Genomic DNA, 19,358 nt, shown 5'->3' with positions numbered 1-19,358 from the left:
GTAATTCTATTCTTAATTTTCTGAGGAACCGCCATACTGTTTTCCATAGTGTGCAGTAGATAAATTTACAAACCCAGCAACAGTGTGAGGGGATATCTCTCTGTGGTTTGAATTTGTATTCCTCTGATTATTAGTGATGTTTAGCACCTCTTCATATCTCTGTCGGCTACTGGTAGGTCTTTTTTGAAAATTCTCCAATTGTAGATGGAAATATTTACTCTTTCATTTTTGCCTTGCTGGGTAGATCATCAGAACCCATGTAACATAAAGCCATGTTCAAAAACAGCCTACTGGGGGAGTCGTTAAATTTTTTTCTCTTTCCTCACTATTTTTTACTTTATAAAAGATCAAACATACATGGTTTAAAAATTAGACAATGAAGACCTGTATTCCTGCATTTATGTTCAACAACTGTTAACATGTTTTCACACGTGCTTAACCTTCTCTCTGTGTACACACACACACACACACTCACTTCAGTATGCTTTTCCTAAGCCTGGATTTCTAAATTCAGTTTTACATCAATATTTTATTTTTCCTTGTATTTTAAAAATAATCAGATTGAAATAAGTTGGGATTTACAGAAAAATAGTAGTGTAGACATTACAGGGCCTTCCCATATACCCTGCACCTTGTAGCTTCCTGAAACATTAACCTCTTATATGCCCATGGTCCACTTAAATAAAATGAAGAAATTAACATTAGTGTGGATTATTTTTTAAGTGAAATATGCGCTTGTCTTTTGCTCCTCTCAACAAAATACCAATAACGTATTTGCTCTTCCTTTTGTAGCTTGTAAAAGTTTAACATGTGGATCTATTAAATAGCTAAATCAGCTTTCCTGTTTGTTGGTTTTGACACTTGATTAAATTGCCATCCAACATTAGGTATTTCAAGCCATTTTCTTGGGACCACTTAAAATTAAATTAACTCAAAGCATCTCTGTTTTTCTCCATTAATTTTCTTAAAGTTGTATATTTCTCAAAGACTCAATTTCATGGTTCTATAAACTAGCGTAGCATATTTCTTCTCCTGTCTTTGAGAAGGGCCAGGCATATTCTCTCATATCCTAAACGAATGACTTTCAGTCCGTAGTTTCTTGAAATCAATTTTTGATGAAGAAGACTGAGTATATGTATCCTCTTTTGCTTTCATTTACGCATTCAAAACATTTTTACCGAGTCCTACTGTGAGCGATTCGTTGATCCAGGCACGACTGCTTTAATGCTGAGCGGGAGGGACTGTCTATTCTAATGGGAAATTTTCTTATTTTCATTACCTCTCACCCTTTAATAACCAGGGAGCCAGTGTGCTTTCATGTTCTGATCAACAATACCACTCCAGCTGAGCCTACGCTTTCCACATGGAGCTCCAGCTGTAACCTTCCTGCCCTCGCTCCCTCCAAATACACCAAAACTCATGATTCCATCTGTGTTGCAGCCTCACTAGATTTTGCTTGAGGAATTTAGTTGATCTGATGGACCTATTACAGACAACAAAGAATTTAGTTGATCTGATGGACCTATTACAGACAACAAAGGCTTTTATAATTTTAGATAATATCTCCATCCCTGGAGTAATTACCTTTGCCTCGAGAAAAGTCTCTTAATATACAGTTTTTAGTGGCAAAAGGAGTTCCCGTTAGTAGGATAGCCAGCCAGTAGAGAAGGAAAATATTATAATGGGAGGTTTATGGGATCTAATATTGAGTCAAAGCATAGTGTGTAGGAACGTCATAACTTCATGTTGTACACACACAAACGCGTGTGTGTGTGCGTGTGTGTGTGCGATTGTGAATTAGCTTTACTGAACAACTGGAATGTTGGAGAAGTAATGAGATGCTAATAAAAGTTGGAGGTAAAGGTATAAAATTTACTTTCAGTAACAAAGTCACTTCACGGGAAATGTACAGTGCAGGGGAGAAGACAAACAGGACCTTCTGGGATGATTATTTAGGAAGCTATTGTAGCTGTTAGGTGAGGGATACTGAGAGATTCCACGAGAGTGGCCATAACAGACATGAAGTGAGAAGAGATTCATGGTCAGTTCAGATAATCTGTAGACTTAACAATCAAATGACTGTGGGAACCAAAGAGGGGTGAGAAATCACTTTATTTTCTCTGTGTAACTCTCATCTCTTTTTCATCTGTCCTCACATTGAATATGAATTCTATTACAGCAGTTAACTAATTGATTTTTAATTGCTGAGCTGTTCACTTCACTCTAGAATATTAGTTTCTTAAGTGCTTTATATCTCCAGTGACGAGCACAGCACTTGACTCAGAGTGTCTTGTTACCATAGTAGAGAATAAGACTTAAAACCTGAACAGATCCTATAAGAATGTTAGAAAGTAATGCTGTCATTCAGAAAAATAAAAAGAAATATGCAAAAATGCATGAAACAGCTTTGAAGCATACAACTGATATTTCATCATGATGAGGTAAGAAAGTAAAGTGACAGATGTAACACAGAGAAAGACTGACAGAAATCTAAATACAGGTCCCGGTAATATTTTTTCCATGTGAACGTCAGATTAAAATGTATGTCAGAATGCCAGCATGGAGCTAATGTTTGGAGCTGCATGATAGAGAGCATAGGTCTGAGTGTATTTTCTGTATAAAGTGGTCCAAGGATGCATATGTAGAAATCCAAAAAGGATGGAGACATCAGCTAACAACTGTTCACACATTTACGTGAAGGTTTGGGGAAGTAATTAAGCTGCACACAGCATTAACATAAAAGAATGTCTGTTACCATTTTATTTATTATAAGAATAAATGTGGAAAGAAGCAAAATGCCTAGGCATATGGTAACAGATCCACGAGATGTCGTGTATGTATGGGGTTTATTACTATCCAACCATAAATCAGTATTAGACATTGTATTAAAATGAAGGTCAATACAAATTAAACAAGATACAAAATTCCTTAAAGGAGAGTAAGAATCATATTCATAATATGAATGTAGAAAATTATATTTATTTTCCTACAGAAACATGTCATACCAGCTAGAAGGGGATTTTGTTGATGATGGTAGTTTTTAATTTATTTATAGATTTTTATATTTTCCCAGAAAGTACAAATTATTAAGCATAATTAATGCCACGAAAAGAATTGTGAATGGTTCTCTCTAAGCAGAGAACATGTTTTTCACTTGGTTATGACTTAGGGGTTACGTGTGTTAGACTACAGTAATTTATTTGTGTGAACTGAAATATCATTATTTTGTTGATAAAAAAATAATATACTTATGACTTTATAAATATGTGCAAGCAGCATAATGTTACTTTTTATAACCCATGATTAATTCTCATTTCATATTTCAATATAACAAAAACTTTCATTGGTACCAAGTTCTCACTTAAAACATCAAACCGTTCTGTGTGATACATCATAGGAACTAAAACTGATGAGTCAACCGATGGCTACTTCCTTCTTGAAAACATTAACTCAGCTTCCAAAATGGAATGAAAAATAAAGCAATCTAAGAGGGGGTAGTAGCTATTTTTAAAAATCACCAAGGTAAATGTAATTAGCTGAGATCACTTATTTCCAACCAATTTTGGAAGTTTACGTGTTTGAAAATAAGAAGATGAAATCTGTAATGTGTTGACACCGCAGGAGGTTAGTAATTTTGATGAAATCAGTTTCTCCTTGGATTGTTTATTCAATAGTCTTTGGTTTTCAGCTTACTAAAATTCAGTTTCATCCAGAACTAAAAAAATATGTATGTAAAAACTAAATTATCATAAAAGAGGTTTTGAGGACTTGTGTGATAATAGCCTGAAAATGATTATCTAGTGGAATTCCTACGTTAAATAGTTTTTAAGACACTCTACCAACGTGGTCTCCAGAAATGTACAAATCAGCTTTGCAGAAGGGGTCATTATTCCTTTTAATTTTTGCCCCTTCGTTGAATGAAGACTAATGTAAGAACTATATTATCGCTGTTGTTATACTGACAGTGGCAGCTGAAATTTTTATAGTGCTCACTATATGCAAGTACTACTGTTCTAGCATTATTTATAGGTTAACCCAATTTTTATCGCAACCTTATATGGTAGTATGTTAGTTATCTATTACTGTTTAACAACCCCCAGATTCTGTGGTATAAACAATAAACAGTTATCTCATAGCTTCTGTGGCTCAGGCATTTGGAACAAATAATAATTAAGATAGTTGTGACGCTATGAAGATGTCAGCTGGCGCGTCAGTTATCTGAAGGGTCTGCTTCTAAGGTGGTAAACCCTTCCCTCATGTGGTTGGCAAGCGAGTGTTTGTTGTTGGCAGGAAACCTCCATTTTTTTCACTTCATGGCTTTTTCCTTAGGGTCACTCAAGTGCCCTCATGATGTAGCAGCTGGCTTTCCCTAGAGCAACTGATCAAGAGAGAGCAAGGCAGAAGCCCCAGTGTCTTTTCTGACATAGCATTGGCAGTCACACTGTCATTTCCGAAATGTCTTACTGGTTACACAGAGGTGGCAGCTTCCATGTAATGGGAACTACAGAGAGCATGAATACCAGGATATGAGAATTACTAGTGGCGGTCCGGGAGGCTGGCTACCTACCACAGGCAGAGCCTGCTATTATTCCCATTAGACAGATGGGAAACTGAGACCCAACTGATATTAAGTAAAATGCAGATGGTGCCATACTAAGTGGGAGGACCAGGAGTTGACCCCATGTTCTCAGTCTCCAGAATGAGGGCTGTTAATATGTAGTACTGCTGTGAATAGTTTGTTTTAATCTTCAATTTTTTGATTACTAACAGTTGCACATTTTCCTATATCCATGCCCATTTGATCTGTGTTTGCATTTGTCTATAAAATACATCCCTGTGTCTGATTTTCTACAGAGGTGACTATTTTTCTCTTAGTGAAGTAAAGAGATAATTCATATTTCAGTTATTAATATTTTTACTTTTTACACATTGCATTTCTTTTCCAGTTTGCAAGCTGTCTTTGTGTCATTTTTATGGTGTTTTTAACTCACAGCAGTTTAATCTCTTTTTTGTACATTTACCAATTTCATTTGTAAAATTTTTGCCTCTAGATTACCCATGGATTTACCATTTAATAGTTTAAATCGGTTTGCTTTTCCATGAGTTACTATCTTTAAGAGAATTTTTTGCAACTCTTAGGATTATCTCCAGGGCTAAAAAGAGTGCACGGATAGTGAATGACTGATATGCCAATAAGTGTGGCCTACAAAAGACGAGGTGAGAGTTTCCTCTGCAATTTTGCCCAGTGTCATGGCACTGCCAAAAAGTTTTGTGACAGATAATATATGACAACCATAAATATGGTCATGGACTGTCATTTGCCTGGGAGGATCAGGCCAATAGTGGCATCTCCCCTCATTGGTAAGACAAAGGTATAGACTCCTATCAGGGCATATTATCATGTACTGTCTATTTTTATAAAAGAAAAACTTTATTTGTTCTGGGACTTTATACTTTAATGCATGCTGTCCTGCGTTATTTCAATCAGAGGTTTACATTGTGCTAAGATAGATATAAATACCTGAACCCACTTGTTTTATATGATCCTAGGCAGAGTTGCTCAAAGACTTACGTGCTCAAAGCCATGGGGTTCAAACTCATGCCTTATTGACTCCAAATGCACTGATCCTCTAAGTCAAGCGCAGGAGAGCATCTGCCTTTCTCTTATCCTTGCATTTCTTTATATTGCATTTCTATGTGTAAGCACTGAGATTATGTTACTCCATAGAATGCTCGCGTCAGAAGATCCCTTTTCCAGTTTAACCAACAAGAATATCCTGTGAGTTTGAGTGAAAAATGTATGTAATAGAGTAGATACCGGGCCTTGTCAGCATCCCCCATGGTTCCAGTCTCCTTTACACTCTTCCAACTGACAGTGCCCACAGTCCATCTTCTGTCTTTCTATTTTGCTTATCTAAACCCTCTCCTCCCACCTCACCAAGAGTTCTAATGCAGGCTAATGAAAGTGTAACCCAAAGACCAGTTTCCATCCACAGACTTACTAAGCTACAAGACAAATACCGCAATCGAGAGCAAGCATTTTGAAACCTCGCAAGCGACATGACACCCAAGTGCATCATGAGTGTGAGGTCTCTTTGCAAAGCGTACAGACTAGTTTGGGTCATATCAAAATCCTAAGTGATTCCCAAGGGGCATGAGTCCTGCACCAGACTTGCACACGAGAACTGCATCTGTGTACCTGCAATGGGCTGGGAGTTAGAAAGCTGCAGGCTCCTCCTGTCTCAGCAATAGCTGAGAACCTTACTGTAATATTAATACATCGTCATTCTGGATTCTCCCTGTGTCTCACCTCCTGTTCTTCCATTCGGGCCTCCAAACTCTATTGTCTGTTATTTCAGTCAACCTCCCATCCATCTAGCAATTTCTTTTGTTTTTATTTGTTATGGCTCCTGATTGAAAACAAACAAACATACAAACCAACAAAATCCCACACCAATGAATCCTCTTCTGCTTAACTGAGCGCTGCTGGAGAAAAGTAATTGCTCAGTGCATCAGATTTCATTTCACTCACCATCCAGGGGACTCCAAAAGGCCCATTATAATATTGCGGAATTTTATGCTCATCAGAACATTCTCCTACGCTTGCAGTTACCGTTTCAACTTTCTCTCATCTCCTAATTCTTAGCTATGGGAAACTAATACGTGAAAATGTCCTCAAATGTTTGCTACCGTGTTTTCCAAATGTTTTGTCCTTTTCACGATCATGTCCTGCTTTCCTCCAATTATTAGTACAATAGGGTTTCCTGTGCACCTGTGGGCTGGATCCCATTGCCTCGTGCCCCATCTTCAGTCTTGTGATACTTTTCCCTCTTTGGGATACTTTTCTCTCTTTAATCTTCAAATATCTTTTTGTTGTTGCTGTTAATTTATTTCCATAAAAATTTAAATGTCCTCCTACTTCTGATTTTGTATATTTTTAAATTACCTTGTACAGTTTGCTCACCTTTCAAATAATGTATTCTTCATTATCCTTAAAATCTTAGTTTAAACATTGGTTCCTTGGCCCTGCTTTTCTTGTTATATTCCAGGGAAGGAAAGGTATCTTTTTGTATCTTTTATAGCACCTGAATTTATTTCCTTTATAACATTTATTACAGTATATTTGCTCCTAATAAATCTACAGATCTTTCAAAATCCCATTTGAATCAGTGACTCAAATCATTTTAGTCTAGCTATACTTTTTCTCTGTGTGTCTCATTGAAAAGTAACAAAATTGATTTCAAGGCCAAGCTTGGCTACATTCCTCCCAAACTTTCTGATCAAATGAGGGGTGTTTGGGGAATATGGTTATTGTATTTTTTTGAGCAGTATGACAATCTGGTAGCAAGTAGTAACCTTTCAAGTGGCTGCAAGAGAGGGGAAACCACTAGAATACATCACTCATTTCAATGTACTTGGTTAATCAAGTCTAGAATTGTATAGCTTTTGTACAGTTCTTTATAGGCAGTTTGAATTTAAATTAATAATGGATTTAGGCAATTTACTTCTGAGTATGATTTTTTATCTGAATTCTGCTTAAAACAATATACATCATTGAGGCTTAATTATATGCATATATAAAATCATTGAGGTTTAATAATATATACATTCATACATACATACATATGTATCATTTAGCATAAAAGCTGAAATACTGTTTCACATTATATTACTATTACGATAATTCAATAACTATATCATAACTCTCATAATATCAATAACTATCATGAATTAATGAGGAAAGAATACTTTTGGTTAGAACCTAAAATAATTACACTTCTGAGAAAAATGATTTTTCATAAAATATTAAGATTGCTATTTTTCTGACATGTTTTAAAGGAACGGAGATAAATAAAATTAAAACTGTCTTGCTCTAGAATTCAGGAAACCATTCCTTTTTGAGCATTTAATTAGTATGACACATTCAAAAAACATGACAGCATGAAAGAAATATAAGGATTCAAGCAATTAGATAAACACAAAAATGCTTTTTATACTCAGTATTTTTTAAATGAATCAAATCTGTTTTTCAGAATATTGCCAATCTCAAACTGGGTTGAATTCTATACATTTAGTAAGCATTCTTATATTTAGATCTTGTGGAACTAAATGACTTTAAAGGTTTACTTAAAGCTCTTCTTAGCCATTTAGTGGATGACTGGCTTATAGTCCTATAGAACTGGCAAAAGTCTGATGTGTGTGCACATATACATACGCGTGCACACACACACACACACACACACACACACACTCACCGATTGCTAATTTATTGATTAAAGCAATATATCAAAATAAAGTCAATTACTAGAGATTATCTATTTTCCTCTAAGAAATATAAGCAATTTGTATAGAAATCAACCCTCTCATGCTTATAATGTTTATTAAGCAAACTCTGTATGATAAATTTTATAACATAATTTGTTCAGTGGGTCTCTGTAATAAACTTTCTCCCCGTAAAATAAAAACAAAAATATGGAATTTTAAAAATTTACCCTGGTTTGCATTTATGTTTAAAAGCTCCTTTCCAAAGGATATTTGATTTCTGTAACTCAAAACCCAGGATTCGAAAGGTTTAGTGCACTTTTTACTGTTTATTGCTTTCCAAAGGGCTGTTACCTAGCAACTGCATGGAAGAAGCTTCTAGTACTTTAAATCATACAAGAGCTCAGAAAACACTGAGAGGCATACTTTTAAAAAAATATTCTGACTTGTCAAAAAGTAATTAGCAATTTCATGTTGCATAAAAGAAAGTGGACTTGCAAATAGGTTCGACTCATGTCTATCTATAAATTTCTGTCTTTAATTACAATTGCTTATCTTAAAAGCTTTTCAATTAAAAATAAAAATAGTAATAAAACAATCTCTATCTTAAAAGCTTTTCAATTAAAAATAAAAATAGTAATAAAAACAATCTCACGTAATCCTACCATTTAAAAAGTCATATCCCCCAAAACTGTTCCCACCCCTTTAGGTAGTTACAATTATCACTATGATTCCTGTTCTCCCAGTTAGTCCTGCTTATTCAGACATATATGTGCACACATGGAGACACATGGAGAATTAGGCATTTTATAAAACTAGGATCGTGGTTTAATTGTATACCAATGCAGCCATCTTATTTTGTTTTGCTACGTCAACTCTTAAAATATATCATTGGCATTATTTCAAGATAGTTTTGAAATCTGTTTTTATTCTTAATGTTGCATGACTGTGATAATATATGTTTAGAATTCTGATCAGCTTTTTATACTCAGTCTAGTTTTCGCCTCGGAAAACCCTGTCAGGTAAACACTATTAATGTTCACAAGTGAAGACAAGTTAGCCTCACAAGGACAGAGAACTTGTGTATGGCCTGGTCTACTCAGTGGTGAGGCCATTTGAGCCCATGTGCTTATGTTTTATCAGCAAGCAACAGGGGAGAAAGATCTAAATCAAAACCAACCAACAGAAACTTTCAAAGATCAAGAAGAAAATACCCGATAAAGTGTATATAACTTTGCAAGAGGAAATGCTTTCTACAGCAAGGGAGGGAGATTATAATAGAAGCCATAAAGAAAAAGTGGACAAATTTGATCACTGCTAAGTTGTCATTTTTGTCTGTATAATCAAAGCTGGATTTTTGCTACATAGGTCATCTCACCAGCAAGGACTAAAAAGAGTTCCGGGAAAGTGATTTTGTCAACATCATTCAGAAGTTCGACAAAACCTAGTCATGTGACCCTATCTAACTCAAAGGGAAGCTGAGAACTGTCATTTCTACCTGGGCAGCCATGTACCAGCTAAATCTGGGAGATGGGTCAGGGGGAGTGAGAGCCTCTGTTACTAACGGAAGAAGGAGAGAATGAATATGGGGTCACAGATAGTTTGGTTTCACCCACAGTTTAACTCTGTCCACCCAAAGACATATGTGCCATATTTTCCCTATAGATGAAAATACTCATCAATTTTAGGAAAAAGACTTCAAGGTTACATCACTTGCTGCATCTGGTTCAAAGTTCAAGATATCTGGATAATGCAAAGTCAGTTCTAGATGGAGTTCCCAATGGTTTAACAACAGACACACTAATAAATTGGTTAGCTACCCCCACTCCATATTTGTGGAGCAAGATAACTGCAATGAAATACTGAGTTTTGGAAAAGGGAAGAAAGGGAGATAGGTACACAACAGGCATTGGTCCACAGCAATGATGAAATCCTGTGGGACATGAACTCAGAGATCTTCCAGTACATTCCTTGATTAGACACCCATTCTGCTCTTGGAGAATAACTCCTTTGTCTATTCATAAGCATGGCTCCTTGTTTACTATTCTCTGTGGCCACAGAGAAAGTTGAAATTGGAGCAGATTTCTTCCTGTCCTTTCCATGTAGCAGTAACTGGGCTCTATTTTTTTCTGCAATTCATGCCAATGAAGATTATGATCTAGTTCAATATTCTATCATAGTCCTTTCCTGGTGTCAATCATCCATACTGATTAAATTGATATACATTTTTTTTCATGAAAAGAGTACTGATTTTACTTTCTATCTAGCAAGGAATTCCATGACCATTACCATTAGCTCACTTATCTAAGAGCATGGTTTTCAACCTATCTGACCCAATGCCTCACTAACACTTTCTTTAACACACTAGAATGAAATTCAGAGTAAATTTATCTACACAAATATATTTAACATGATTAATATCCTAACTGTAATGTGAAGGAGAAACAGAAGGAAATAATGGGTAATAAAGAGGCATGTATTTCAGTGAGTAAATGTTCAGGTATGAACACCCAGGAAACACAATGGAAAAGAGAGATGCTTGCACCAATAAGTGTGTACCAGGCACTGACACAGGCCATAATAGCAGTTGTCCTAAATTTGTACTGATGACTCACCTACAGTGTTAAACAGAATAAAGTAAACTTCCTGTAACTTTATACAATACTTGTGTTTTTAGATACATCAGTATACACTAAGACACTGAAAAACATTCTTTATATCTCTGTGTATAATTGCCTCCAGTGATGTATTCTTTACTTGGTGGGTTAATAGACACTGCAACACTTGAACCTAACTGTAGAAAAAAAGCATAAGTAGAAATAAAGATGACGACCCAAATCTTATTAACCATTGTCTTCCTTCCATTTCCCACTGATGGGTATAAGTTTTGAAGAATTAGCCCGTTACAGCACAATCCTCCTTCTGTCACCCCCATCCAGACACAGTTACACACATTCACTGACAAGGGAAGGAAGGGGACCCGTGGAAGGTAAATATGATGGGACATTCCCAAACTGGCACACAAATACAACCTTTTCTCGTGGTCCCCTACTAGAAGAAATACGGTTTGTACATTCTAGTAAGGGAAAGTTACTAATAATTGCCTTTGGTATTGCATATATGGTAATCATAGCTTCCAAAATTTCTGGTACAGTTTGGATTTGAAATATTCTGTCTCATGTCATAATAAATGTACACAGTTTTCTTAGATCATATGTTCAATTTTTGCTTTGAAATTCATGGATTCCATATGTTTTGCTATCATATGAATCTAAAGTAATAACATTCTGTACTTAGCAGTTTTGTCACTTTATATTCACAGACTGGCAAACACACTAAAAAATTATTTTGAATAATATTGAAATAGTGGTTTAATGTTGCTGTTATTTGGCAAATATTTTGTATATTTTTCCACATGCAAAATTGGATTTAGAGTCTACTTGCCTTCCTGTAAAATATTAAGAATAATGGTTATGCATTTTTAAAATGTTCCTTAAAGATCATTATAATATATTGACAAACAAGAGAGAGAATTATTATTGAATTTTTAAAAGAGTAAATCCTGAGATGTAACCATAGCATACAATTTCTTCCATAAAATGTGAAAGAAACACATAAATAAAAGAAAAATAAAAAGAATGTGCTCTCTCATATGCTAACATATTATAAAAACAGGAGTGAGGTTAATATTTATCTGTCTGGAGCATTTGCTGAACCATTTCCCAAATAACCTTTTCTTGTTTTTCCATAAATTGTGTGGTGTACGTGCTCATTCATAGATGTGGCTTACTTACGAAGTTAAACTTTTATTTCTTAATTTAGCTAAAATTTCTATTTTCTGCCTAAGAACATTTATTTTCTTAGAATTTTAAACATTGTCTTTACTTCTAATACCAGCTGTAATTGATTACTTGGGGAGGTGAGGTGATTGGTTGTTTTTCTCTCTCAGAATATACAATACTTGAATCACTTCTCTAACATATGACTTCCTGTGGAAAGCTGAATTATCTGGCATCTGGGCCTTCACGCTGGCATGAAAATCATATGCGCGTGCCGCAGTGTCATTCCTTTTTAATGTGACCTCACCCTTCCATGGGGCGTCATCTCTAGCACTCTTTACCATTTTTTTACTGTTGAATTTCAATAATCATTTGGACTGTGTCATCTTTTGAGTTTATGATCTTCGGTCTTGAGGTTAAAGTACAATTTAAATTTATTTTAGCATTAATTTTTATTGATATTATAGTTGTACAAAATCTGTTACTTACAAGTTATGCAAATACTGTCTGCAATATCTTTTAATAATGACTTTCTAAGCTTAATGCTGTGTGACTATGAATTTGATAAATCAGTCCTGTTTTCAATCAATACTGCTGTGTTTCATACTGTAGAATGATCAGAACAAAAGGAGACTTTACACAGTCTCCGATTTATTCTCCAGACTGTACCTCAAACCTCCCAACATTGCACCCCCTTATACAGAGGAGGCATAAGAAAATGAAACATGGTGCCAGAGGCTCCCACTTTTGTTAATGACTGAGCTGGGGCTTAGCACCCCTTCCCTGGGGTTCACTTAACTCATAGTCTAGAACTCTTTCTTATGAAACAGTTTTCTGGGCATAAAACAGCATGTGTAAAAACATCTCTAAAACGTGTGTGTGTGTGTGTGTGTGTGTGTGTGTGTGTGTGTGTGTTGAAACTTTTGTAATTTTACTCATTGTGTTATTTTTCCTATTATTTAAGCTTATGACCATCCCAAGGTAAATCATTCTAATTTACATATTTTATTTCAAACAGATCATGTTGTGTGTGAAGAAGAGTTTAAATACGCCATGCTAGCTTTAAACTGCATATGCCCAGCCACTTCCACCCTTATCACACTCCTGGTTCATACCTCTAGGGGGCAGTAAGTATATCTTTTCTTTAAGATAATGCATTTCAAGTTACAAACAATAACGAGTGCTGTGATGTGAGTTAGAAAGGCAGCAAGCCGAGACATGCAGCTAGACATGTAGCTAGCCTTGTCTTTGTATGAGTTACCTTCATCAGATGGAGAGACAGATGGACAGATAGATGGACAGACACACGTGCTACGAAGTGGAAGACATACAGAAAATTGACAGTGATTTGCTGTCTCTTCTAACCAATCTTGAGATTAGTTTCGTCCTAAATTCTTAGGGTCTACATCATTTGTTACGGCTAGGATTAGAGCATTGCTTCTATATTCGAGATTGATACTTTGCAAATATTATTAATAGAACTTGCAAGAAAAACAGGCTCATGACGGTCACTGGTATAAGATCGTAATGCCAATTTTTCATACTCCTGAGGTAAGTTTTCAATCTAAAGTTGTATGTATACTTAGGACCTCAAAATTAAAAAATGTTTAATCATTATAGAATGATGACAAAGTAGTATAGGATTAACTAATGCAGTAAAAAAGAAATCACTTATTAATATGCATTTCAAGGGAGACGTAGAAAAGTGTATCATCACAACATTTCGTTCTCATTTATTTTGATAGAGTTCCATAAAAGACAAAGGATGTTTTTGACTTGGACGATCAAATAAAATACAATCAGGGAACAGTCACCACTCTACTTAAACAGGCAAAAGGTGCACTGCACTCATACGTTTTATATTCATTACTTGGTAATTTAGACAAAATGTTGATTTCCTAAGTAAATTTCACTGTGGTGCTTGTGTTTATGATTATTTAAATTAAGTAAGTTAACCACATCAAATAAATCAAGGAAAAGGAAAGTTATTTCCTGGGAGTTACTGCTAGATGGAGTAAACTGCTAACTGAAAAATAGCAAATACCCTGCAGTATTTTTAAGTAGATTTTATTCGCTTTCCTCTAATTATGTCTCTGCTCTATTGAGACAGTAAGAATTTCCCAGGAGCACTTTTTTCAGTGTTCTGAAAAGAAATATTTCTATCCTATACATTTACAAGCCTTTACTCTGTGGAGTGCAAAGGGTAAAACAGGATAATGAATGAAACTGCTTTGCAAGGAAGAAAATATTCAGTATGGTGATGAAATTAAGTAAAATACCGAAAACAATTTTGACACCAATTACTGGAATATTCATAGAACTCATCACATGGGTTTATTATGCTGCCATCGCACCTTTGTTACAGAGTCAGACGACTTTTGAGCAGAATTATCTAGGCCAGCTTCATTGTACAAATAATAAAATGAGGGGCATTTACACTATTATTACTTGTAGATTGGTTAAATTACATCATCCTACCCCCAGTAAATATTATTTATTGTCCCACAACGTTGCCTGGTGAATAAATGGCACTTGACATGATTTAAAAATGAATTTTAGTGACCCTTCAAAGATGATTTTCCCCAAAATATTCTGATGAATTTTGCCTTACTAAAAAAAAAAAAAAAGAAAAAAAAAAGGAATGTTGTTGAAGACACTGTCACCACTTCAGTACAGATTTCCCGTAAATAAGACTGACCTGCAAAATTATTTCCCAACTAAGTGTCACAATAAAAGCTATAGTCCACCAGGAAAACTGTCTTTACGGAAGCTTTACTGAGATATAACCCACTTATCATACATGTCACCCATTTAAAGTGCACAAGCCAATGTTTTTTATTATGTTCATACAACTGTGCAGCCATCACCATTCTCTAACTCCTGAATACTTTCATCACCCCATAAAAGAAACCCTCTACCTTTCAGCAGTCACCCACATTTCCCCCCAACTCTGTCAATGTTAGGCAACCACTCACCTGCCATCTCTACACATTTCCCTATTTGGGTATTGTGTGTTGCATATAATTGGAATCATATGTGATTTTTTTTTTATGTACTGGCTTCTTTCGTTGGGCTTGATACGTTCAAGGTTCATCAATATTGTGATATGCATCAGCACTTCATTCCTTTTTATGACTCAGTAATATTCCATTCTATCAATATATCATGTTTTATTTTCTATTTATCAGATGATGGATATTTGGTTTGTTTCTGGCATTGTGAATAAGGCTGCTCTTAACATTTGTGTAAAGATTTTTGTATGGACATACGCTTTCCTTTCTTTTGGGTATGTATCTAGGAGTGGAACTGCTGGGATATATGATAACTTTGTTTAGGCTTTTGTAGGGACTGCCAGAATTTTTTCCAAAGAGACTGTAATATTTTGTAGCCCCACCAGCAACGTATTAGGGTTCCAATTTCTCCACATCCTTACGTACACTTGTTATTATCCAGCTTTCTGATCATAACTGTCCTAGTGGATGCAAAGTTGTATCTCACTGTGGTTTTGATTTGCATTTTACAGATGGCTAAAAACACTGAGTATTATTTCTTGTGTTTATCGGCCATTTGTAAATTTTCCTTGAAGAAAAACCTATTTAGATCTTTTGCCCATTTTAATTGTTTTTTTTTTTTGTCTTTGATTTTTGAGTCGTAAGAGTTTTTATATATTCTAGATACAAGTACCGTATCAGACATATACCACTACTTGAATATAAATTATCATCCAAACAGGAAAGCACTTAGCTGAAATTATTTAATGTATTTTATTAACAATATTGTTTGGCTAAAGTAATTTGTATCATGTCTTCTGTATTATGCATTAATTGAAGATATAGTTAAAATTCACTTATGAACAGAATGTTTGAAATTTTGCCCTTGAGCATCAGCAGAAAATAGAAAGCTCAAGTATATTGATTTAATAATAGAACAGACTAGCAAGCTGAATTTAGTATCATGGGAAAAATGTTGCCTACTTCATGAAATGCTTTATGCAAGGTTTATCAAACCTTTAACTGAAAACAAAGCTAATAGTAATACATTTCTCCATTACCATTGGAGAAAAGGAGAGGACAATATCATTAAAACTTTATCCTATAATAAATGGTGATTTTGAATAAAAATACTTGAGATTCACAAACTATTGTGGACTCCATTAGTTGACGCAAAGTGAAAAAAGCAGTTAAGACTTTAGGGTTCAACAAGCACAGAAATAAATATAATACAAAACCTATCTATAATGGTCTATTTTAAAAGTATATATTTTAAATAAAATGCTATGTAGATTGTAGATATTTAAAGGAAATAATAAATGTGAGTTCTGAAACAAACAACACAGACAAAGGAATCAGGAGTTGGAGATCAAAAGTTCAGCGTGTTTAGTGACAGACATGCCTTGGGTCACAGTGATTACATAGAGTTTCTAATTCTGAGCTAGAATCAGCCGGACCCACTCAGTCAACACCATCCTTTCCTTAGTTCTCTCCTTCTAACCAGTGGAAATGGGAACAGATGGAAACCACAAATAAGGACGGACTATGTCTGGGGTTTTATACATGAGGAATATTAACTGAAAACAAAATTCTATCATGTATTTTGGAGTGTAAGTAGCAACTTAGCTAGCATCCTGACTACCAAGCTCCCAAGGCTGATTAACACTCTTATTTTGTTTTCCCATATATTGATATATTGATTTAGTTCTAGTTGATGTACAGGTCAGAAAGGAACTTTGAGAGGACTTCAAGTTACTGTGCTTCTTTCATTCATTGGGAAGTCACTCTGTATTTCCGCACTTCACAATTTCCCCCTTTGCTTAGCTTGTTACATTTGAGTTCAGTGCTCCTGGCAGGCATATTTCTTATTGTCAATTCAATTAGCATTTTGATTTATTTGGCAATATTATTAGAAAGATGAACATAAGTTTATTCTTTAGACAAAGACTTGCTTAGGCCGGTGGACATGGACCATGATGATTTGGGCAAGGGAATGCCAAATTATCAGGCCAATTAATAGCCATTTAACTTCTCTGTCTTCATGACACTTCATCCTCATCAAAATTTAATATTATTTTTATTATCCTTTCGATTTACTTTCATGAGAATATTTCTTTCGTTAGTCCCATCCAAGAGGTAACATTTTTGGTCTCAGAAATAATCCATGGGAAAGAAAGAATTGATAAAAGTATTGCAAAGGTAGAATTTACACATCTTGGCCCTTGATGAGATATGCATGTAGGAAAGAAAAAAAAAGAAAACTACCTCACACACTGAGTCTGTTTAGTAGGAGACTATAAAATGCGTGGTTGGGCAGAAAAAAGGAGTGTGATGGGGGTATAGTTGCTTTCTAATGCAGCTATAACTGATGGGGGCAACTCCTGGCTCCTGGGGAGGGATGATGGCTATCAGGTCCTCAGAGGTGAGAGCAGAAATAGTGGGGACCTGAGAGAAATAACTCCTTGACACTTCTCTTTGGGAAATCCTGACTTTTGTAAAACAGATGGAAGAGAAGCAAAGCAAATCTCGGTAGCACGGTGGAATACAAAGAAGGAAGGACTTGTCAGAAGAACTGGGTCGTTAACAGCACAGGTGGCTCGAGACTGATGGAGACTGAGCAACAGAATTAGCAGACACTGCTGTCTGGGGGGTTCCGAGGAAACAATTTTAGATAGAGACTTTCTCATTTTTGAGAAAGGATGAACCAAAGAGGAGATGCGAAGAGAGTGAACGTGGTTGCAGAGTGCCATTGAACAGGTTTGTCCATGAAGACCATGAGCGAGTAGAGGCTGGTATCCAGATGCTCTCTGGACTATCACCACCTGCTAAGGAGGAAAACCACAGCTTCCTTAGAAAGGCATGGGAATGGACAGGGTAATCTACCGTCATTTTGTTCATTGCCCCAATAAAAAATGTGTTCTACTACACATAACACAGTATGGCTGAAAGTAGGAGCGGTACTTTCTTTTTCACAAAGGACACGTCTGGGGATCAGCATCCAGAGCAGACTGTCTGGCTCAACAAGGACATCAGAACACCTAGTTTCTTCCATGTTTTTCTTCCAGCATCTGTAGCCTATCGACTGGAACCCTTAAGATCCTCTGAAATCACCAAACATCTTCTTTGCTTCAGGCTCTTCTCCTCAGTAGGAAACAGGGGGAGTAAGAAAGGACAAACTATTGCCAACTGAGACGACTGAGAGCTTCCCATGGAGTCCAACCATTGCCGTTAGCGTCTAAAGACACAGCTAGACTTTCCATATTAGAATATGGGGCTTGATTCTAGTTGCAGCTGTTAGCAATGTAAATAAATTTAAATGTAAAATATAAATGTATACGAGTACATACACACATTTATGTGCATACACACATATATACATGTTTATTTAAAATGACAGGTTTACTCTTTTTAAATCATTAGGTTATATATTGTACGAATGAAATGGCAAATCAAAGGCTCTGATATGTGGTTAGATTGAATCATACAAATAACTGTGACAGCCTAAGATTTATATGTGAAATACAATGAAGGTCATCGCTATTTGTTAGAGAGAGATCACATCTGGTGGTGCCAACTTGGCACAATTAAACTAAGGAAATATTATCTATAGCATAGTTGTTAGCTATTACTTGTTGACAGTTCTTTACCTGAATTTTTAAATATATTTTCTGTCAAAGAGCTAAACCAAACATATTATTATTATAAAATATGTGATTTGGAGACTTCTCTCAATAAAGTAGTAACCAAACCTGCACCACTGGGGAACTGAAAAGCCTAATCACAACTAAAATTCCCCATTTGGTAGTGCCCATGCTGTAAACAGAACACATACATTCCGGGAGGAAACATGGCATAGGAAAAAGAACACCAGTTTGGCATTTGGCAGAAATGATCAACTCACAACTGGTGACACCAGTGACGTATCCCATTTAAGTCTCAGTCCTTTCATATGGAAAATCTGATACAATACTTTTCTCATCCACTCCTTCATTAATTTATTTAACAATTATTTCCTGAATGTTGTCTGTGTGACAGAGCCATTCTGGGTGTTGTGATTTCAACAAGGAAATCAACAGAAAAATCACTGTTGCCAGGGAGCTTTTGTTCTAACTGGGGAGACAGATAACAAGGACAAATACATAAGTAAAATGTGTAACATCCCAGAAGGCAATAGTGCAATGGGGACACACAAAGGAGGGAAGTACAATGAGGCCTTCCAGGATGTAACCGTGCGTCCAACTTGAAAAGACATAGTCACGCAAGACCTCATCGAGGAGTTGATGTCCGATCGGTGACCTGATACGTTAAGGTGGTAAGGAAGCCATGC

At 35.7% G+C, this 19,358-nt stretch overlaps 1 protein-coding gene across 8 annotated transcripts in view; it reads left to right on the top strand.

The window, feature by feature from the left end:
• The window catches only part of KCNT2 (potassium sodium-activated channel subfamily T member 2), a 227,286-nt gene that overhangs the window by 127,824 nt on the left and 80,104 nt on the right, over positions 1 to 19,358 (top strand). For all 8 annotated transcript variants that reach the window (XM_074317059.1, XM_074317058.1, XM_074317060.1 and 5 more), the window contains one exon: positions 13,060 to 13,168. In XM_074317059.1, coding sequence (XP_074173160.1) covers positions 13,060 to 13,168 — 109 coding nt within the window. The remainder of the gene's footprint in view (positions 1 to 13,059; positions 13,169 to 19,358) is intronic.

The sequence above is a fragment of the Rhinolophus sinicus genome, linkage group LG12 (assembly GCF_036562045.2).
Source record: "Rhinolophus sinicus isolate RSC01 linkage group LG12, ASM3656204v1, whole genome shotgun sequence".
NCBI classification, from domain to species: Eukaryota; Metazoa; Chordata; class Mammalia; order Chiroptera; family Rhinolophidae; genus Rhinolophus; species Rhinolophus sinicus.
This window is presented reverse-complemented; position numbering and strand designations above follow the sequence as displayed.